Source organism: Coturnix japonica, chromosome 1 (assembly GCF_054131305.1).
Source record: "Coturnix japonica strain WE chromosome 1, WE-NBRP24, whole genome shotgun sequence".
NCBI classification, from domain to species: Eukaryota; Metazoa; Chordata; class Aves; order Galliformes; family Phasianidae; genus Coturnix; species Coturnix japonica.
In genome coordinates, this window is record NC_140663.1 from 77002015 (window position 1) to 77025167 (window position 23153).

At 44.9% G+C, this 23153-nt stretch overlaps 2 protein-coding genes across 35 annotated transcripts in view; one reads left to right on the top strand and one right to left on the bottom strand.

Annotated features, from left to right (window-relative positions):
- Positions 1-8398, top strand: part of ST3GAL6 (ST3 beta-galactoside alpha-2,3-sialyltransferase 6) — a 68579-nt gene extending 60181 nt beyond the window's left edge. For 27 of the 33 annotated variants that reach the window (XM_085525639.1, XM_085525606.1, XM_085525611.1 and 24 more), the window contains 5 exons: positions 396-491; positions 2065-2251; positions 2540-2677; positions 4575-4727; positions 6327-8398. In XM_085525639.1, the coding sequence (XP_085381765.1) occupies positions 396-491; positions 2065-2251; positions 2540-2677; positions 4575-4727; positions 6327-6407 (655 nt within the window). In that variant the 3' untranslated portion in view covers positions 6408-8398. The remainder of the gene's footprint in view (positions 1-395; positions 492-2064; positions 2252-2539; positions 2678-4574; positions 4728-6326) is intronic. The other 6 variants (XM_085525706.1, XM_085525637.1, XM_085525674.1 and 3 more) reach the window with 2 other exon arrangements.
- Positions 8399-11106: 2708 nt separating this feature from the next.
- Positions 11107-23153, bottom strand: part of COL8A1 (collagen type VIII alpha 1 chain) — an 82689-nt gene continuing 70642 nt past the window's right edge. For both annotated transcript variants that reach the window (XM_015876563.3, XM_085525377.1), the window contains 2 exons: positions 15829-16147; positions 11107-14721 (listed from right to left, as the gene is read on the bottom strand). In XM_015876563.3, the coding sequence (XP_015732049.2) occupies positions 12815-14721; positions 15829-16144 (2223 nt within the window). In that variant the 5' untranslated portion in view covers positions 16145-16147 and the 3' untranslated portion in view covers positions 11107-12814. The remainder of the gene's footprint in view (positions 14722-15828; positions 16148-23153) is intronic.

Consider the following 23153-nt stretch of genomic DNA (forward strand, 5'->3'; position numbering starts at 1 on the left):
TCTCTAAAGCTGTGGCAGGAACATCAGCATTTGAGGGAGTTTTCCACGCATGTATCCCAGAGAGAAAAATCTCAAGTGTTGTGGGAGATGGTTTACTGAATGGCACCCACATTGCAATCTGGTTGTGCGTTCAGTAAGCCACTAGAAAACAGCATGTAAATTCTCTTTTACAGAGGAGCAGCCACTACCTGCCTTTTGTAGCCCCTGAAATAATGCAGCAACACTCTGAAATATTTAGTGTGTGAAACAGGACTGAGGCCCCTGTGTAGGAGACCAGGAGTGTCCAAGATACAGCACAGATAAACAAGTCAGCTACATGCTCGTGAGACAAGTATATTCATCACAGTATTGAAACATGAGGTGTTGTGCCTATCAATGTTCTGTTTGTTTCACAGTGTTGCCTGTCGACGGTGTGTTGTGGTCGGTAATGGAGGAGTACTTCGAAATAAGACGTTAGGGGGGAAAATTGACTCATATGATGTGATAATAAGGTAAATGGCATTTATTTTTCATTCTTTTTCTACATGTATATATTTAAAAATATATATATATAAAGTCAGTAGCTTTAGAGTCCAGCCCTACCTCTTACCTTCCACACCGTGCCTGTCTTCCCTTTGTGCTGGCACATTCATCACTTGGAAGTAATGCTGTGAGGTCCACCTCAAGGCACTCGTCATCTACAGTATATGATATCAATGTTTGTTCCCTTTTCTCAAACATACTGTCTCATACTGGAAGTATACCAGAGGATGCTGGGTCAGAAGAAGAGGTCTCTGGTTCAGGGAAACAAAGGAAGTCTTAGAGAGGAAAGACAAGAAGGGGGGAGGAATTCAAGCACCAAGCGATTTGAAAACAGACTGATGGGCGAATTTATAATAGAAATGGAGATAGTAACTAATCAGTCTCTGTGCCAGCAACTGTCCTGTCAGATGGTGTGTCCTCTTTCAGTAAAACCTCTGAGCTGCCGTTTCAGTTTCTGCTTCGCTGTTGTCTCAATCTCATTTTTGTTGCTTTGCTATCAGTAATGCAAGGAAGATCCCCATTAATTATTTTGACCTTATTTTCAAGTATTTGGATTTAAATGTTCAAATCAAAAGCTCCCCTTAGATGCAGCTACTCTTCTTAAAATTGGAATCCATATATGCCAGTGTTACACTCTTTAAAGCAGTTATTTCTAAAACCAAAACTGCTTTGGAATTACAGTACCTATTTGTTTACTGTGAACAAACAAAGAAGTCATGTTTATATTCTATATTTAAAACTTGTTCTGATTAAAACTTTGAAGTGTTCCCTTGTCTACATGCCTTGTTTTGTAAATGTTTGCTCCCAAGCAGCACACCTCCTATTGTGAGCAGTCAGTCGTATTGGCAGGAATAGGGTGTAGAGGAATGGTGTCTGAGTGCTCCAAAGAATATGCAGTGCAGCTACCAAACAAAATCTACAAGATGAAGAGTTAAACACAGCCTCTTTGGTGCCTCAGAGCAAAAGATACTTTATCCACCTGCCTACTGCTTACTATTCTGTTGTGTTACAAGGCAATGGTAGCTGCGCAGGTATTTTTTAAAGAGAGGGGGGGAAAAAGCTATTAACAAAGATGAATGAGTATCAGGTATACAGTCATAAACGCTACTGCCATGTAGATAGTGAAGAGTATTAAGACATTCTTCAATTGCCTCTCAAATCATCTAATACTTTGAATGGAGTGGTCAGTAATTCTCCAAGCCAGGTATTCTCTTAGATCTTCTTCAGTTGCTTTGTTTGAGACAAAATCAGAAGGTCTTTTGTTCGAGTGACATACGATAAGTAATCGTACAGTTGTACTCTAAACCGCCTTGGCTGAGTTCCCGTATGTTCTTGATCCTGCTGGATTAGCAGGTGAGTGCAGGAGGCACCTGATAACTGATTATCTGCCATGTAATGTGATAAGTGAATGCCAGAACACTAAAGCCTTGCACACCTGGGCATGCTGCTTGCCTTTCAGACTTCTGTGTGTGCCAATTGCTGCACAGTAAGGATGCATGCTTGGAGTAGTCATTGCCATTTCTGTGTCTCTGTTCTTTCCAGAATGAATAACGGCCCTGTTATAGGGTACGAAGAGGATGTTGGGAGAAGGACGACTTTTCGCCTTTCCTACCCAGAATCCATCTTCTCGGATCCAATCCACTACGACCCTAACACTACTGTTGTTATTATTGTCTTCAAACCACGTGATTTAAAGTGGCTTTGGGAGATACTGGGCGGTCAGAAAATTGTGAGTTTAATTACTTATGCATTTTTGTGCTCAGCTTGCCATGCACCTCTCCTGTGAAAAGTACTTGGTTTGCTTTTACCCTCAGCCCTCCTGGCTAGGGACCATACTGGATCTGTCAGTCTGTCTGCTCGGTTTCCCTTTCCCTTATATGCCTCTGTTCTTTCTCAAAACCACGTTTAATCTTCACCACAAAGCAATCCTCTTGGAAATGTCTTTTTTTTGCAACAAAAATGAAATCAACTGTTAAAAAGTAGCAGTAAATAACATGCATTTATTTGTCAATTACAGAGTGCTAAAGGCTTTTGGAAGAAACCAGCTCTGAACATGATATATAAATCTAATCAAATCAGGATTCTTGATCCCAGCATCACCAGAAAAACAGCTTATGATTGGCTTCATTTCCCAACAAGATTTCCCAAAAAAGAGGTGAGCTTTCTAGTTGCATGCAACCAAAGAAGTAATTATTTCTTCATTGTAGCGCACCATTAGAATATCATTTCAGGATCATGTTACATTAGCTTGGGTTTAGGTGATGCTCAGAGATGAAAAAACTGAGTTGAAAAAATAGCTAGTCTGTCAATTCATGTGCTGCTCCCCTATCAGTGTGAGTAAAAGTAGGACTGATGTGAGCTGTCAGTGAGCCAAGCAGATGTGCGTGATGTCCCTGAGCTAACACAAAGGTGCAGGCTTCTCTGTCACTTTAAAAAAGGGCATGCTTTCTACTCCTCTCCTGCTCAAAGCTGGAGCAGAGTATGTCCATGACAGGATGTAGTTCCCCTTTCCACCTCATCCGCATCCTCTTTGCTCCATGGGGTTTTGGAGCCTATCATCCCAGGCAGCAGCAATGGCTTTGTTCAAGTCCTCAGTTCTCACATTTTACAGAGGCGTGTTGTGTAGCATGTCTGTGTGGTGCTGCCTTTTTCTGTCCTGTGCTTCAGCCCCCTCTGCCTGGGAGAGATGCCATAGACATTTGTTACTTTCCCTGCTGTTGCTGCCTTTTCCATTAAGCCAAAATTTTGTTCCTTGGTTGTTCATTTGTGCTTTGTCCAGCAACATTTCTTCTCTATTAGCGACTATGATGGTGTTAACTGAGCCAGGAAAAAACAACTGTAAATCAGATGTGAACAAATGTCATTGTAAGCCAGGATATTGCTGGCTATGCTAGGAACACTGAGGTGGCAGCAGTTTTGCTTAACAGAATCCGCAGAAAATCAGTTTGCTTGATGAAGGCTTCTTTCTTTGCCACGCTCAAGGTTTTCTCTGTGGTTTGGTTGGACAAAAGAGCATGCTTAAAGCATGACAATATATTTTAAAAGCAGTTTTGATTTTCATTAGTATATTCCTCTGAGCTGTGTGCACATAATAACCAGAGGTGAAGAGGGTTAGTTTGCAGCTGGTGATACTCCTGAGATTTCCAACTAGCGGTATTCCTGACATTGTTGGAGTACTGCAGAAGTAATAATAAGAATCACAGGATCGTTAAGGTTGGAAAAGACCTCCAAGATCATGTAGTCCAACCGTCAGCCCATTCCAGCCATGCCCACTAACCACGTCCCTCAGGGCAACGTCTGCAGAGCTCTTGAACACCACCAGGGATGGTGATTCCACCATCTTAGACAGCCAGTGCCTCAGTTATTTTAGCCAAGCCAGCTGTGTCTGCCTCAACATTTTGTCCATTTCTGGGAATTTTTTCCTCTAAAATTTGTCATCTGTGATCTAATGAAAGAGGTCACTTCATTGTACAAACCTTGCCTAATTTAAGTCCTCATCATTTTAGCTATTGCTAGAACAATTGTGTATGTGTTCCTCAGCAATTTCACTGCTCTGAAGAAAATGAAAGGTAGCCAACTTAATGCAGCAATAACATCTGTGTTCTTTAGTTTGGCAGTGTGAAGATTTGAGATGTGTTGTGTTTGTCTGGGTCTCCAGCATCTAGAAACATATGGACGCATCTGAGAATTCAGTCAAAGTTAATGAAGGATATATGTTCTTCAATGTGTTGAGGTCAGACCAGTTTCATGAAAACAGGTTTCTGAGCAGAATGGTGGAGAGACTTTGCTGATTCCTCTACCAAGGGAAGGCCACAGTAGGTGCTCAGCTCTTGTTAGAAACCAGAGAAGCCCATGTGGTGCTGACCTGACAAATGGAATCGCTGCAGGTAGCACTTTACTCCTTAGGAGGCAGGAGGGAGTCCAAATACAAAGACAAAGGTCCATAGAAGAGCTAAGTTCCCTGATACTGACTGCCTTTTTTCTTATCTTTGCTATTCATGTGAAGCTGACTTGTTTTTTTATGTATGCATGTTGTTTGTGTTTTGTTTTAGAAACCCAAGCATCCAACAACGGGGCTAATTGCCATTACATTAGCATTTCACATTTGTCACGAAGTCCACCTGGCAGGCTTCAAATATGACTTCACTGACAGGAACAGTTCTTTGCACTACTATGGCAACGAAACAATGTCTCAGATGATGCAGGTAACATGCATTTGTTTATGCTGAGGGGCATGCTTAGGGAAATACAGCTGGTGAGTGTGGAAGGCAGTGCAGTTAGTTAAATGGAACTGCAGGTTAGAAAGGCTTCCCATCTTCTCTGCTGCTCATGGGTTTTTATTGCTTAAAGTCTCTTAATCTCTGCTGTTGCTTTTGAAAAATGTGGATAATGATATTTGTGTCCCTCGAGCTGCACTTTACTCTGTAGTGTGTCTGTGTTAATTTGTCCATTTGTGTGTTCTGTTTTCCTTTAATGATGGCTGGACAGCTCTTATTCATTGAGGCATATTTGCTAGCACCATTAGAACATGGGTAGGCACTGTTCACATTTCCATTCTTTTTCTTCAGCAGCTGCTTGCAAAAGTGATCACAGTTATGAGATTCCTTTAATAACAAAATTGAGGGATAAAGGAAGCAGTGAAAGATCTATAAACTTGCAGTTAGGAAGAGAGATGAATTTCAGAAATGAAAAGCAGCTCATAAGAAGGGATTGGAGAAGATGGAAACACTTCCAGGAGGGAGAAACCACAGCCCACCAGGGGAGGAAGCAGCAGGAAGCTGGCAGATGTCAGCAAAGCCTCTTGTTCCTGCAAAGAAGGGCTTTGCTGCAGCTAGTCTCTGTTTTTTGTCTCTGCTCTTGCCTTCAGATCTGCACTCCAAGCATTTTCATCTCAGTCCTTTACCTCAGTGTGAGCAGTTTTCTCTTCCACATGCACACCCGGTGTGGTACACTGGTTCCACATGGGACCTATTTTATCTCTTCCTCCCTTTCCTGAAGAGGAAGGATGAGGCAACGTCCATAGGACATCATATCTCTCTGAGGAGTCCTAGGTGCCTTCTGCTCAAAGGTGATTTTCCTTTGATGCTGAACTCACCTTTATTTTGAGGTTTCTCTCTGCAGATGCTTTTAATTAATTTTTTTATTCTAAATATTATGCATGTTCAGTCTTTTATGTGACATTTACACAATGTTTGACACGATGTTTGTTTTAATCTATTGGATTTCTTGTCCAAGATTTCCAGTAAGCTAACCTGATGTACCAGGCTCTGTGTGTTCTCTGCTGTCTGCAGTGAATGCCTTGTAGGTTTCCTTGTGTTATCCCTCACCAACCCCAGCGGTCTCTTATATATTCAGGACCCTGCATCATAGAGCACTGAAAGTGAGTTAGTTTTGGCCTGTAGGAAAGCTGACTGGCAGAACATGTTTAAGCTGCTCTTTGAGAACTATGAGCTTTGAGAGCCACTTGTTTTCTGATTGCTTATGTTGCAAATGTGGTTAAGCAGCTGTTGCCTATGAGCACAGAGATGAGGTGGGAGAGCTGGTAAAGGAAGGATATCCATGAGACCATTTCCTTATCAGTTTGGTTTGCATCCTAATAGAAAATATAGTCTAGTTTTGAGCTGTGGGGTCACTCATCAGTTTTCTTGGAAGACTGTACTACAGCCAATACTAAGAAGTCTTCTCCCCATCTCTTAGTGTCTTCCCCCACAGGAAATGAGGAGGAAGGAGCAATGAAGTGATATTTCTGGTAATACACTGAGTTTAAGTTTTTTAATGATGATTATTCCCTCACGTCTCTTTAGAATGAATACCATGACATCAGTGCTGAGCAGAAATTCTTGAAGAAGCTTATAGACAAGAACTTTGTGGTCAATTTGACGTGAAAGCTGGATGGAAAATATGAAGAACAATCACTATTTTCAAGATCTCAAATTTTTTTTATTTTTTGTATGACATTTTTATTTTTTAAGTGCAACGTAACTGTTTACTGTTGAGAAACAGCATGGAAACCTCATAAGGCAGAAGCTTCTAAGCCGGAGGATGATGGACTATTCCAAGCAGAGCTAACTGAATTTCTGTGAAGCTATTTAATGGGAAAAACACAAAACTTTCAGCTGAAAGTATCAGGGATGTATAAAAATGTGATTCACGTTACTTATTTATCAGCAAGAACTTTTTTTTCCAAATGGTTACTTCTCTGGAGTACATTCTTTTCTAACGTCCTCCAAAAGGATTACACTGTTAAGAGACTGAGACAACTATTTAAGTAGTGGATGGATGTCAGTGCTTGAATCTTTCTTGTAATACAAAAGTGGCTTTAAAAGCAATGCCTTTAAGTCATTACTGTGTGTTTGGGAGAAGGGGAAACATGCGGAACATACAGACTTCAGTCTGCCCTCCTCCTGAGCAGAGGACATCCATCTTCTGTGAAGAAGCCACAACCTGCACTGGTCATCGACTCTGAACTGCTGTCTGTGCGTGCCAAAGGTGAAGACCCTTTGGTCTGTTTACTGAAGATGCTGGCATTGACAATGCTCGTGTTGTACTGGTTTATGGAAAAAAAACAACAAACAAACATATGACCTGTGCTGTGCTTCCAATAAATTTTACAGTTTTTGACTTCTCTTAGAACAGAGGAATTTTGAAGACTGAAGCTTTGTCTTGGTTACTTGTGTCTCTTGCTTCCCCCAAATAACAACAGGAACATGAGCTCAGACAGAGGTGTTCATGCTTGAGTTTAACCCTAAAAGCGCTGGTTTGTTGGATTCCCAGGCCTCCAGGATAGGATCTAATACATCTTTCTGTTCTCCTCCAAGAATGACAATATATTTTTTCCAAATGTAATCCCCTTTTTAGTGTGCCACAAAGCATTTACAACGCTGAAATGCATCAGTATGAACAATGAATGTTCCTGTCTTCAGCAGCAGAATGTGCTAGGGACTATGGAAGATTGCAGAAGCTGAATTATTGTTTGGCTTCCATTTAGCTCTCTTGTTTTTACTTATAGGTTTAAATGATGCGGCTGAGCTAAATCAGTGGGCGTTTACATGGGAATTTAATGGAGACATTTATTGGGAAGGTTGTGTTTCTTGTATTGATTTGTTTCAGACAGCCCTACCAAATAAGTTATGTTTGCTTGGGAATGTACTCTACAACTTTCAAAAATGAAAGAACAAGTAAAAGTCTAAATCTTTCACAGGATGTATTTATGTATAAACAGGAGAGAGAATGACTGTTTGCATGTGTTGATAGTGATAGGAAATGGGGGAATGGTTTTAAACTGAGACAGGGAGGTTTATGTTAGATATTAGGAGGAAGTTTTTCACTCAGAGGGTGGTGACGCACTGGAACAGGTTGCCCAAGGAGGCTGTGGATGCCCCATCCCTGGAGGCATTCAAGGCCAGGCTGGATGTGGCTCTGGGCAGCCTGGGCTGCTGGTTGGTGACCCTGCACATAGCAGGGGGGTTGGAACTGTATGATGATTGTGGTCCTTTTCAACCCAGGCCATTCTATGATAAACTGGCTGAAGGGGTGTTACTTAAAAAGTCTGAACAGAAGTAGGTGGAGTTCTGTGCCAGAAAAGAGTGATGCTGCCTTTAGCTCTATCAGCATTTATGTCTCATGTTTACCTCAGTCATTTGAAAAGGTTTGTGAGTGACTGTGCAGCACCAGCCCTGCACTGATTCAGACTATGGTCAGCAGCTCCACAAGAAAACAGAAGGCCAAGGCAAGGTGTATCATGCAGCCGGCAGCATTGAGCTTTGCTTGTGCAGAAGTCCTTGCAGGAGTCTCACTGTGCTGAGGGCAGAGGTGGGGGCTGCATCCTGTTGGTGTCCACAAACAAAATAACTGAATAAAAGGACTTCACGGTAAACAGATGGTGTCCCAAAATTCTTTTTTTTTTTTTTTTACCTATAATAGTCTCCTTTATTCCTTTATTCTCATTTTTAATCACATCAGCATTATGGTCTCTCTAAGCTTCTTTTCTGACATTTGATATTGTAACTGTGCTCAGAATGTTGCCTGCAGGCATTTATCCCTATCAGCTGCTGTTTTTTAATTTCTTCTCAGTAAGTCTTTCCATGTTTATGACTTTCTCCTTCCCATAATTAGGCAGTACTCCTGTGCATGCTTTCACCCCACATCCCTCTCTCCTGTGGGAACAGAGAGCCTGCATGGGCTGAGGCCACTGCCATGGCAGGGTGACTCTCAGTGAAGTTCAGAGCCAGACCTGTTTGCTCAGGACTGAGGCAGGATTTGATAGTATTGATAAACAGTAGGTACTGTTGGTTTTGTTTATTTTTTAAAGCACAGCTTACAGTCCAGCAGCCTTTATCTTCAGCAATTAGCAGTGAGTATCTGATTCACTGGTTTCCTCCCTTAACATGTTTTGGTAGGGCTCTGTGTATACCAGCCCTGCTTTATCAGCGTCACCCCACCCTCACGTGGCCGTTTCTGCTATTCTACCTTGAACAGACAGCATTTCTGTGTGGACTTCTGAAGGGCAGGAATTAATGTATTTACTTTGTCAATAATGTCTGCAGGTTGTGGTGCCTATTATATCCGGCTCCACATTTTAAATGGTAGCATGTAATATCAAGGGTTAGCCAAGGGCTTTAAAATTTTATTATAAGAAATGAAAGGGCAATAATGCATACCTCGAATACTTCTTATTTTTTGCCTTTCCTGAAGGCGAGGATTCTGCACTGAAATTTTCCTTTGAAAGCTGCCAGTTACATTGATCACATCATCAGTGGAGAAGCTGTCAAATTGTGAATCCCAAGGTGCTTAAGCTCTGTTTTCATGTCTAGCAGTGTGACTCCATAGGTACCAAGTACCCTGTGAAGTTTCTGTATCTATTGCAAAGTCAGACAGTTTCAGCACTGCTTCCTCTCTTCCCCTTCCCCAGCAGTGGACTGAAGCTCACGTGGGCAGCATCTTGCAGCAGAGATGCTCCTGTGTTTTATCTGCTAACCCTACAAAATGCTGCACCATTAGAAAGACTTCTAAAGTTCCAAAGTGCACACAAGCAGTAAACTGGATAACATCTATCAGCCCAAGTTCTGTTTGGCCCGGACCATTAGGGTGCCGGTTTCCTTTTGACAGTATCTTTACTGGAATAAAGGAAATACTGAGATAAGGAAGGTTACATATTGTTACACTAAATATGAACTGGACAGTGCCTAACAGATTCAGCTAAATCACATTTCTCATGGCTGCGTGTTAAGAATAATGCAGAATCACAGCTTTGGTGTTTTCTGCTCAGTGTACGGTACTTAGTTCCTGTGCCAGGGTTCTTTTTTGTTTAGCAGTGCCCTGGCAGGTAATAAAGTGCTGTCACTTCTAAGTGCTGCCTGATCCTAAGAAATATGCAAATCTCAGCACCCATTTCTGATACAGATTAATTCTTCACTATTTTATTTGCCATTTTTCTTAAGTTTACATGCCTTTCAAGTGTCTGCTGCTGTTTCAAGTGAAATTTTGAATGCTACAGATGGAGAGCAATTATTTTTCTGTGATTAAATGTTGTTGCAATGCTACCTTTGAGCTTTTTTTTTTTTTTCTCTTTTTTTTTTGGCGAGGTCTATGCTGTGCGTGCCCAGTCCCATTATTAGTGCTGTGTAAAGTAAATACAGCACTGTCAGATGTGTTATCATGCTTCAGAACAAACCTTTGTGGTTAGAAAGGCAAACGGGTCTTAAAATGTTTGAGACTTGGTTATGCCAAGCTGTGCTGCAGGTAGAAATATTGCTCTGGGCTGATTAACAGCAAAACTAGATATAGGATTTGTGGGTAAGATCAAGACAAACATCCTCTTGAGACCATTTCTTGGCTTTCTGATCTTATCTTATCTTGTTTCTTTCAGGAGAATGCTAAAATGAGTGGTGTTTAACTAAGAAGATGGTGCGTGATGAAAGACTTTAGGTAGGAAGGGATGGGTACTGATTGCAATGTTCCACTCTTTTTCTTTTCACTCCTGCTCTGCCAGCAGCTTCAGTGCAATTCAAAAAGCAGTTTCCTGCCATGGGTATCTAACGTATTCATTTTGGTAGTGCCCTTTCAGGAGTTCACCAGCATGGAGGAAATGCTCATCGTTGAAGCGAGGTCAGGGGCGGCACACCCTGGGCTGTAACTTAACCTCTGCAGTGGAATTGCAGTTTACCGCTGACCTAGATCAGTGACAAATTTAGTTGTCGCTTTCACATCGGCTTTTTGCCATGGGTGAACAACAGGGTGTGGGGAGGTGGATGGAGTGTGAAAAGTTGTTTCCACACTATAGGGATGTAGCTCATGTCTCCTGGCCTGACGTCCCATAGCCAACTTTGGCTTTTTGGCCAAGTATGTCCACCTAGCAGCACATCTCATGGACATCTGATCTCTCTGCTCCCCTCCTCTCATACCCCCATGCCTTTTTTGGTGGCAGTCCTTCCCAGTGCTGTCCCAGCTCTAACCCTGCTGTGTGCTGAGTAAGCCATGCCACCACGGGGGAGCTGGAGGAAAATCGGTCCTTGAGGCCTGGCACGTGAAGTTAGTGCGTTGAACGTTCCTTCTAACAACCTTGTTTAAATGAAGAGAGGATACTTTTTCCTTTTTCTTTCTTTCTTTCTTTTTTTTTTTTTTTTAAGATATTTAATAAGATATATTTATTTATTTATTTATTTTTTCAAATCAGTACAAAAATTTTAAATACAAAATTATTTGCTTTTGACATATCTCATATATTCTGGAAACATACCAAAGTCACCAGTGGCTGGTAAGCTGTCCGTCTGTTCCTGCCAACGTTCCATAAAATTTCTGAGATAAAGCACCACATTATATCACTGGAGTCCTTAGTCAATGTCAGACTGCATTAAACTCTGTATTTAAATAACAGTAATGCCAGTTAAATCCAATTTTAGTTCTGCGTGAAAAAAATCTAGTTCATTTCTGAATCAAAAGCAGTAGCATTAGCTAAGACATGGAGGAAGTGAGGAGCAGTTAACTCTTTCAACTAACGTAGGTGTGTGATGTGCAGCACTGTACAGGGAAACACAGAGAAGGACACTGTCGTTTCTTAAATTAATACTCTTGAGGTGAGATTAGCACCATTGATGAACAGACAGTTCTTGCATAAGAGTTGCTTTTCCCAGATACAGATAAGATTGAGGCCTGCAGATTCTCCTAGACAATTGGTAGCGTATAAATAGGGACTGGAAATCAGCCGCTAGATAAAATGAAATTCTCGGATAAATCTGCGTGATCAGCATTGTGGATAAGGTTATTGGTTGATCTCAGGAGATGAGTTAATTGGTTAATTAGCAAACAGAGCTACTTCTGCTTCACCTAGTCATGGAAGAGTAAACAGATTCCGTTTTGGTCTGAGTGGCAGAATACATGTGTCCTTTCACAAGCTGGACAAACTGCAGGTTTATAGCACCAATATGGGAATCTATGCTAATTTATACCACTGCATTGCCACGTGGCGGACAATATGTCTTAATCACGTGGCATAATGCAAACAGTCAAGTCCTTAACGTTTTCTCTGACCTACCGCATCTGCTTCAACAGTGCGAGTACAGGATGGAGGCTTTTTGAAGGTGCTGTGGTGTTTGGAGGGGAACCCAGCACCTGCTGGAATAAAGTGGCGTGCTGAGTCCAGAGACCCCTGGAGTCAGCTGTAAGGGAACGGTTCTGCTGTCACTATTCCTTTTCCATAATAAACAGATTGTTTAAAAAAAAACAAAAACAAAAACAAACCTGCAGGTATATCTTACATAGAGGGAAGAGAGGGAAAGCTCTCCAGTAAGAGAACCTCTGCTTGTCAGGCAGCCCCGCTGTCAAAAAAACACCACCACCACCACCAAAATCCCCTAAAACAAATAACAAGCCACTCTTTTTTTCCATGTAATTTGAGACTGACCTGCTCTGTTTTCAGTCACTGTTTTTCATCTCATAACTATGATCAACGCATCAGTCAAATACACAACAGGAGTGAGTGACATAATCTGATTTGAACCTTAGTATTGCATTATTGTGATGAAATGAAGCATGGCATCACAGGAATATATAATGTACAGCTAATATGTCCCCCTTGGGTGCGAAACAACTGCTTATGAACCTGATACACGCCTTTAAATATGTTCACCACACTTTTTTTCTTTTTTAATATCTAGCTGTGCATGTTAAACTTCATATTATTTTTTTTTTAACAAAATGGTCCAAAATGGTCATTAAATGCATCTTTTGTGGTATAAGAGTTTGAAGCGGAGAAGAAAGGTTTAGATTTGTGTGTGTGTGTCTGGTTTGTGTTCTACATGGGATACAATAAATATCCTGAAAAAGATGAGTGAACGTATTGCCCGGCGTAGAGTCCTGCTGCCTGCTCAGATGGCATTTGAACGTAAACCTTGTCTCCGTGCATCAGCTGAACGACAGCACTCCCAGAGGCTTGGTCCAGGAAGCCCTTCTTGTACTCATCGTAGGTGTACATCAGCGGCTCGTTGTTCTTGAACAAAGCCACCCAGACACTCGCGCCTTTACAGTGAATGTGGTAGGCAAAGTAGTAGATCCCAGGGATCTCACAGGTAAAGATCCCTGTTGCAGGGTTGTAGTTCTGCCGGCCATTGTAGAGGAGCTTGTCGAACTTCACGGGCACACCGACCCGGGGGAAGGGTGTGAGGAGCTCTGCCGTGAATGCAGGCATCTCGTAGACAGCGCCGCCGGCCTTGCCCTTCTTGCCTGCATAGCCGTAGGGGGGTTTGAGGCCATCTATCCCTGGCCCCACCTCGGGCAGGTACTGTCCCGCAGCTGGTGGAGTCGGGGGGATGACTACTGGGGGTCCAGGTGGCCCAGGGGGACCAGGAGGCCCCTGGAGACCTGGCTGGCCAGGAGGACCAAGTGCCCCAGGCTTCCCTGGAGGGCCCTGCAGCCCTGCGGCCCCAGGTTTTCCCACACCAGGAAAGCCAGGAGGACCCGGTTGGCCAGGCTCCCCCTTTGCCCCTGGCAGCCCTGGGGGGCCAATAGGGCCACTGGGCCCTGCGATGCCAGGGATACCCGAGGGGCCCTGAAGGCCTTGGGCACCAGGCAGCCCTGGCTCACCTTTTGGCCCTACAAGCCCTGGGACACCTGGCAGTCCCGGCAAGCCCTTGTGCCCTGCTTCTCCCTTGGGCCCAGTGGGGCCTGGCAGCCCCCTCAGCCCAGGGGCTCCCACTTCCCCAGGAAAGCCTGGCTTCCCTGGAAACCCCTGAAGTCCTGGTTCTCCTTTGGGCCCCACTGGTCCTGGTGGCCCCACAGCGCCGCCTTCTCCTTTGGGTCCTGGGAAACCAACTGCACCAGGGGGGCCCATGATGCCTGGAAGGCCTGGTTGGCCTGGCTCCCCTGGTGGTCCCCCCATGCCTGGAGGCCCTGCATGGCCTTTCTCTCCTTTGGGCCCCAGAGGACCAGGCAGGCCACCTACCCCACGCTCACCTTTGGGGCCGGGGAAGCCTGGCTTACCAACCCCGGGGAGACCAGGAGGGCCTGGCAAGCCTGGCAAGCCTTGCTCCCCTTTGCCACCTGGGAAACCTGGCTGGCCAGGGATGCCATCTTGACCAGGTTTGCCAACGCCAGGCAGGCCAGGAGGTCCTTGCATCCCAGGGACTCCTGGAGGTCCCTGCAGCCCTAGCTCACCTGGGGGACCAGGCTTGCCCACAGGGCCCTGAGGGCCAGGGAACCCCACCATACCTGGCTTCCCCACTCCTGGCAGACCCACTGGGCCAGGGGGACCGGGCAGGCCAGGTGGGCCCTTCAGCCCTGGCAAACCTGGGATCCCAACACCCTTCTCCCCTTTTGGACCAGGGATCCCAGGGACCCCTGGGGGCCCTTTCATCCCAGGTTCACCCTTTGGTCCTGGCTGTCCCTGCAACCCCGGAGCACCTGCCTTCCCTATTCCTGGGAGTCCATGAGGTCCTGGTGGTCCCTGTGGCCCCGGTATCCCCATGGGCCCAACCTCTCCTTTCGGCCCCATCTCCCCTCTTGGCCCAGGTGGTCCCATCACCCCTGGTTTCCCAGGCATCCCTGGCAAACCCGGCTTCCCAATTCCTGGATATCCTTGTGGACCCGGTTTTCCTTTGGCTCCTGGCACGCCATGACCTGGTAATCCTGGTGGCCCTGGTGGCCCTCTTGGTCCAGGCTCTCCAGGGGGACCTTGCTCGCCCCTCAAGCTGCGCATGGGTATTTCTGGGTGGGAGAAGAAAGAAAAAGGAAAAGGTAGGAGTGTGAATGGATTCACAACTCTTGAAAAACACAAAGGCAGTTTTGAACTGAGCGTGCTCATATGGTACCTCTTGGTTTTGTGGTAGCTGGAAAAGTCCAGAAAATTTCTGGCTGATGTTTGCAATTAAGAGGATGTTCTCACTGTTTTGCTTACTTCCAACTTGTGCATGTTTCTGTTTATATAAAAGAACTGTGTTGCATCCTCTTTTCTTTTTTTTCTCTCTCTCTCTCTTTTTTTTTCTTTTCCTCACATAAGAGCCATTTAATAGCATTTTCCATGTGTGCAATACTAAGCTGTGAAATCTGACTTCTCTCCTGTATTACTGTAGACTAACTTGTGAGTTTCAGAAGGACCCAGAAGCTGCGGGGTGTGACTGTGTGGTAGGAGTAGTTTTGGCATAAGAATACTATTGCTGGAAGGGCAGGATCAAAAATACATAAGGTTGTATTGGTCAGAAATGTATGCATTGGTATGACTGCATTTTCACCAAGGCTTTAGCTCCCTTTAAGATGTTAATGGAAACCTGCAGCCTCACTCAGCATTGCTAAGCTCTCAAAAGTTTTTGGTGTGGGCATGGCTAGTTAGAGCTCACTCTAAACACTTCACAAAATGCTTTATATTACCCCAAACCATGTTTTTATTTGTGTACATGATCATGCAGCATTTCAGGTGAAGGTGGTGCCACCTGGGAGTGGTTATGCTTGGGTCTGGTTTCTTTTTCGTTCTATACTGGAAGAAGTGAAAGGTTTGGGGTTCAATTAAAGGAGAGAAGAGGTTTCAGGGCAAAAGATTTGACTGGATCTCTTTCTGGAAATCGCTCCTTTGTGGAGTTTCTACAGTGAGCCTTAACCAATGTTAATTGGTAAGCATCTTGACTGTGAGCCTCAACATTGGTGAGTCTTTCCTATATAACCTCTGGCTATCCATCTACTTTGCCTTTTGTATAATTACAGCTATACAGTAAGAAATGCAAATCTACACCACATCCAGCTGACGGCAGCCCACTCACCCATGGCCAAACACTGATGTGTGGAGTGTGACAGGGCCAGGCTGGTGAGGAACATGCCTACCTTTTTCTTTCTTGGGAGCCATGTCCTTGCCGAGCATTGGCACCTGGGGAACCTCCTTCATGTACTGAGGCAGGTGAGGATACTCCTTGCCACCATATTGCATGTGTGGTACCTCCTTGCCCATGTGCTGCATCGGGATGCCTTCCTTGCCCAGCGGCATGTGAGGTACTTGTTGTCCGAGGGCTTGGTACTGGGGCACCTGGGGTGGCAGCTGCTTGATTCCATAATAGACACCACCCTGAGTGGTCCTCACCAGCTGCAGGGAAATGGCAACAGCCACTGCCAGCAGCTGTGTGGGAGTGAGCAGCACGGCCATCGCCTGTGGGAAAACAGAAAAAAATCACAGTTGGCAGAGATTGTTTTCTGCTGTTATGAAGGTTTTGGACCATGTAGTGACATCTCGCTTAATTCTTTGTTTTGCTCCTGTTCTGAGTTCTCTATTAATTTGCATCTGGAGAAGGGCCTGCTCTTACAGAGCGTTATCCCTCACCTAGGAGGGTAACAAAGATGATGGGTGACCTGGAGCATTTCCCTTATGACCAAAGACTGAGAGACCTGGGACTCTTGTCTGGAGAAGGCTGAGAGGGTATCTCAGCACTGTTTATAAACATTTGAAGTGCAGGAGTCAAATGGATGGGGCCAAGCACTGTTCAGTGGTGCCCAGTGGCAGGACAAGGAGCAACAGGCACAAACTGGAACACAGGAAATCCCATACAAACACTGGGAAGGACTTCTGTACTGTGAGGGTGCTGGAGCTGTGCACAGGCAGCCCAGAGAGGTGGCAGAGTCTCCTCTGGAGATATTCTTACCCTGTCTGGACACTTTCCTATGCAACCTGATGTAGGCAACCTGCTTTAGCAGGGGGGTTGGTTGGACTCAGTGACCTCTAGAGGACCCTTCCAACCCCTGTGACTGTGAGCTGTGATTCTGCCATTTCCCTATGTCTGCTCTTCAGGAAGCTTTTCTCTCCGTCGATGTTGTCACTGTTGTCACATTAAAACAAACCAGCGTTAATACTTTCGGTAACGATCCGAAGCAGACAAAGCAAACTGCATTAGTCAGAACGGAGGGCAAACGAGCCGGAGAAGCAGCGACGTACAGGCGAACTAACGCTAGGTGGAGCGGACGTCCCACGGCTGCCCTCCGCATGGCGAGGAAAGCGGAGTGCGGAAGCTCTGGGGTTGCTGTGCAGCTCAGCATCAAAGCCTCAAGCAGCTGAACGCTGTGACCACGAGCCCTGGCCGCGTGCAAGGCCATCCTGCACCGGGGCAGCGGCTGGGGGTCGTCTGGGAGTTTGAGCTGCGCACATGGCCCATAGAGACCTGCTTGGAAGGGTCTTCCGTTGGCTTTTTTCTGTTCCTTTCTATACCACAGCTAGTAACTATCCTCCATCTACCTGCTGCCTCGGTGAGCAAAGAGCACTCTGTTGTTGGAGAGCGTGCAGCTCTGCCAGGGTTTGCTCTGGATGAAAAGCATTGCTGGTGTGATGGGAAAATCGCCGCAGAAGCTTTTGAAGAAAAGCAGTACAAGGTGCGGGATAATTTGAGACTGTTGTTGAAACCTAAAAGTATGAAGGGCAGGGCGGCTTTGGAAGAATGAGCTTATTAAATTAGTGTTTTTGGCTACTTTGCTCTCCTGGTGGCCAATGTTTTATTTTTATTTTTTTCTTTCAAAAGGGAAAAAGAAAAAAAAGAAAAAGATTGCTTTGGTGGAATTAGTGGAAAGGGAAAGAGGTAAAATTCCTTTGGACTTAATTTTTCTTTTTGTTTTTATTGCAAGATGTGGTTTTTGTGTGCGAGTGGGAGCCATTTGAAGTAATGGAAGTAAATTCTTGCAGGGAGGCACCAGTCTGTCCACGGTGTAGAGAGAACTGAACCTCTCTGTGCTTGCCACCGAGCACTGACCACACCAAACCTCTCGCAGTGCACCTGCAGGCACGAATGTGCACATGTGAGGACCTTTTATGTGCCTGCTTGTGTGGAAGCTCTGAGGGCGATCCAGCCAGAGCTTTGAGAGATAGGAAGGCTCTAGAGATGAGGTGACCTCACTACATCTGCGTTTCCTTTCAAGTCTTTGACTCATCATAACCAAAACAGCGTGGCCTGGAAATGACAGATTGCTTCTGATCTATTGACTTTGGCTGGGGCCGGTGGCTGTGGAGTGGAAAGTAGGGGGTGTATTTACTGAGTGACCTTGGGCCCCATGAGCCTTGGCTGACATCACTGTGGGAGGAGGTCAGCGTCTCCCCGGTGGCCTCACGCATGCTGTTGGGGTCTTGGATCCACTGCAGGAACCTGGGAAGGGGCTGTGCTGGTTGGTGGCCATGCAGCTCCCACAGGAGAAAGGGTCAGGCAAAATTAGCCTTGATGGGGGTGATGAAGCCATATGTTTGACTGCTACTGCAAAGCACCTCTCAGCTGCTAGGAAGCTATTAGCACCTTTAAACGCCTAAAAGCTTCTAAAGACCCCGGTCTTGGTTTTTACATAAGTGTGTAGATCCTAATTGTTGGTTAGGTCCATTGGTGTGTACGAATAGCAAAAGCAGTGTGGTACATCATTTTGCTCCTGTCATTCAGATAGTAAATATTTTGCTTTACCTAGGGTGGGGCAAGCAACTGGAAGGCAAAGGAAAATCATCCCAAGTCACAATATTTAACTGCTTGTGTGCGAACGCATGTGGGTCACTCTGTGGGTGAGAGAGTGGAGAGTGTCCATGGAAAAAAGAGGAAAGCATTTTTATGGGCAAAGCTCAAGTGAGAACATTTCTCAATAATCTCTTTGGTAGAGCTTTTCTCCTGAGAAAGCTGGGGGCCTCCCTTAGGCTGTTTGTGTTTGTCAGCAGAAACCGAAGACAAAACAAAATGTACCAGCACTCATAATTCTTATATTAGTGTGAAGAAATAATGGCTGTTTAGCCTAATTGGGTGAAGAATGTATGGAAAGAGTGATGCCCGTCTAGACTTGGAATCATAGGTGGTCTCGCAAAGGGTGGAAACCGGACCTTGATTAATCAGTTGTGACAGGGAAATGACTGCTTTGCAATCAATTTTTGGGTTACATATGATTTACCAGTGTCTCATGATCTGTAGGACATCTGTCCCAAGACTAGTTCTACTGGCTTAAATTGCCAAGATAATTTTGAACTGCTGGGTTTCTCCAAAGTGCACAATCAAAGCTGTATCATGGTGACCTGAACTCTTCTGCCCTGGGGTCGATTCCATGGTGGAGCTGTGGGGACCTGCTCCCCACTGCACCAAGGGCATGGGCTGACCATTGCTCAGATTGCCATGTGGACATGACTGCTGGAAACTCACAAAGTAGGCGTCCTGATGTCTCTGGGTGGTTGGCACCCAGAGGAGCGCTACTGAAAATATTTGGTGCCAAAAAGCTGCATTCTCCGCAATGTTTTTTTTTGACTTGAGATCAAGAGTGGTTAGGAACTTCTAGCTACTTCAGGATTATCCTTGATAACTAATCACATTACCAAGCATTTACAGCGGTGTACTCAGGGATGGCTCCTGTCCTGGGAACTGGGGGTTCCAATCCCACCTGGGAGCTCCTGAACCTCACCCGAGTCTCTCCCTGTCTGCAGAGGAACACAGGGACAGCAGAAAGCCATGGAAGCAGCCATTAAAGTGCTTCAAGAGTGAGGAGTAGCACAGCTGTGTGGCAGAGCACTGGTAGGTTCAGAGGCACAGCATATCTCCCCCTTGGCTCCCAGCTCATAGACAGAGGTAAGTGGCAGCTGGTGCTGAGCCAAAAAGAGGCTCACCACAGGTGGTAGCCATTTGCTGTCTGTTTTCATTTCTGATGGTAACTAAAAACCTATGCTTCTACCATGTTGTGTGACTTTGTTCCTTTAACCTCTGGGTAACCTGCAAGCATGTGGATACCTCCTCTAGCTACCTTTCTTCTGAGAAATGCATCACAAAATGACAAGAGTAGCCACTAGAGCTTTATATAGGGTGGTTGCTCAGCACCAGGGAATGGCTGGGGTGAGTGCCACTCACTGAACAACGCTTTATATGTCACTTGGACAGCTATTTTCACATTTGCAAACAAACTAATTAAACCTCTAATTTAAAGTTTCTTTTTGAATTCTTAGTCACAACCCACATGTAAACAGGAAGGACAACAAAATGCAGCTTGGCACAAAAATTCCCTTCAAACTTCCAGAACACAAATTCAGGCTCACTCTGCCAATTTAATCTTAAACCTTATTTTTTTTTGCAATAGAGAGCATGAAGGAGGTGGGGAAGTGACCCCATCCATGGGCTCCATTGCACTGCCAGGAGGATAGAGCTCTTTTATGCCAGGCTTGGAGTGTCCTTTACCATGTTGCTTCTGACAGTGCTCAGTGTTACTTGGGACAACAATGCCTGGTTCTTGTGGGTGTAGAGTTTACCTTGCTGAAGGGCCTGAGTACTCGGCAGGGAAGACCAGTCATGGCAAACTGGTGTTTGTTGAATGTGGTCCTGCATTCTTGTCTCCTGTGAGATTCTCCCACAAAGATCAGGTTTGTTTGGTTTTGTTGGTTTTTTTTTGCCTCCCTCCTTTTCACTGCCCCCTTCAAGGACTCAAAGTAGTGTTGAGTGTTTGTGCTCTGCTTGGGTAACTGAGAAACAGCTATTGTTCAGTATGTTAAAAATAAATCGTTTTGCTGAAGGTCTACAAACTGCAGCTGATTACCACATGGTATTTAGTAAATCTAAGACAGTCATACCATGGATTGTCACAATAAACATTTTTGAATGCACACATGCATAAACTTGCTGCGAGTGGGGAGTACTCAATACGTGGCAGATGCTGTTTCTGTCTTTTTTAAAACAAAATGATGCCTAAAGTTGCTTTCCTGGAGAAGCGTGAAAACATCTCAGTAAATGGTTTAATCTTAATAACAGATAATCATCTATAAGCTGCCTTTTGCTTCATGGTAATTACATGATCTCTTCTCTCAGCGCCTGGGGATATTTCCATTTATTCATTTGTAAATCCATTCCAAAAATGAAGCAACCGTTCTGCTCCAATCTTCTTCCAAGCAGATTTGTGTATGTGCTCAGACTGGATAGTGAGCTGGCTATCTGAATGGAAATGGCACCCTTTAACTGACCCCTTTCCTACTTTCAAACAACTTACATTTGTGTGTGTATGTCTATAGCTACACATATAGTATTTGTCTACCTGCAGACAGGTCTGTGTGCATTTGTGTGAAAGCACATCCTTTGATTGGAAGCAGCAGATGGGAAGGGGAAGTGAGGCCATATAGACCTCACTGTATTGTCCTCAGTCTTCTCTGTGAACCTGGAGGGAGGACCAGTTTAGGGGAATGTTAACAGAAAAGCGTGTGACTGTAATTATGGGATTAGAATTAATTATGGGTTGGATTTAGCAAACACCTGCATTTGAATACATTTTCCTGCCGTGTATAATGCGCTTGAATCCTCTGTCTAATGTTCTCTTCTGAACCATTTGCCTGTAGTCATGGACACATGGCTTTGATGGAGACACCTTCACCACTGGCCACACTGCCACCCCATAATGCATGCCCACACACAGAGTGATCAAATCCTGGTGCTGCTTGTGTGCTTATCAGCTCTGGTCACCCTCCTGGTGCACTGCCCAACACAGGCTGAACCTCACACCGTTACTGGCCACAAAACAGCCTCCATTTTCATCTGCTCTTGGTTTTACTTCATCCCTCATGAGTTTCTAATAGCATGCAGGAAAAACTCCCCAGACTGTAGTGATTTGCAAGGTGTTCCTTAGTATTTCAGTATTTTAATACAAGACAATCAGTCCTGCTATGAATTGTACTCACTGTAAGAGGTGAAAGAGTTTTACAGATTGGTGTCTTTCTGTTCAGCCAGGTGCAGTTGACAGGGGCTCTGATATGTGCCCCAGCTCAGCTGACAGTGGATCTGATGCTGGTCTTGTTCTGTGGGTTGGCTATGAAGTAGAGGGGTAGAGGGGTGGAATGCTCCATTGTATCAGGTGTGTGAGTAGGCAGAGAGAGGCAGGAGGCTGCTCCCAGCTCTGGCAATGAAATTGAACTAAATGTGACCCGAATCTTCACCCAAACATAACTGGTCAAGAGTCTCCTCAGGGTTATCTGCTGGTTTTACTCTCAGAGAACTTTTAGTTGCTCATTTGATGAATGGAAGTATTGTACTAAAAGTAGTACAAAAATATATTCTTTGTGAAGGTGCATTGATTCCTACAGAGGCAAACAAGGCTCAGCTAAGGGCACATGTGTATTTAACATAGACTGGTTTAAGATGTTCTCTCGTGACTCTGAGAAGACTGCTTAGAGGGGTAGCCTGTTACAAGCTAGCAGCTCTCAATGATTTTAGGAAAGCCAGTCTGTATGTGTAAAAAAAAGGAAGTGGATTAGTCTCTGCTATCAGTGACAAAACAGAGGTTTCTTAGAAGTTTAGACCTGTAACTCTCCTCTTCACCCTTCCTCTTTCTGGCATTTCACGTAGATGATGATGAAGTTTGAGCATTTTCCAGTGGTCTAAATGGGAGCCATTAACATAAAAAGGTGTCAACATCATGAAATCTCACAGAGTGTCTAATTCTGGGTATGGTCTTCTTTGATTAAAGCCTTAAAAGCCAATTATATGCCGGGCTGCATTAAAAGAGGAGTGGCCAGCAGGGAGAGGGTAGTTATTGTCCCCTTCTATTCAGCTCTTATGAAGTCCCATCTGCAATACTGTATCCAGGCCTGGGGCCCCCAGTATGGAAAGGACATGGAACTCTTGGAGCATATCCAGAGAAGGGCCACTAAGATGATCAGAAGGCTGGAGCACCTCTCCTGTGAGGAAGGGTTGAGGGAACTGGGCTTGTTTAGCTTGGAGAAGGGTCAAGGCCTCATTGTGGCCTTCCAGGAGCATATAAGCAGGAGGGGGAATGGCTGTTTATGAGGGTGGACAGTGATAAGACAAGGAGGAATGGTTTTAAAATGAGACAGGGGAGGTTTAGGTTAGATATTAGGAGGAAGTTTTTCACTCAGAGGGTGTTGATGCACTGGAACAGGTTGCCCAAGGAGGCTGTGGATGCCCCATCCCTGCAGGCATTCAAGGCCAGGCTGGATGTGGCTCTGGGCAGCCTGGTCTGCTGGTTGGTGACCCTGCACATAGCAGGGGGTTGAAACTGTATTGTGGTCCTTTTCAACCCAGGCCATTCTATGATTCTTTTTTACAGAGAAGCTTCATTTTATGTGTCCCTTCCCACTGATTACACTGTAATCTTCGCAGCTTGCATTTACTATAACAGTCCTGGAGTTCTTGAACTCTAAAGTCAGAAATCTGTGCGGGACTGAAGTA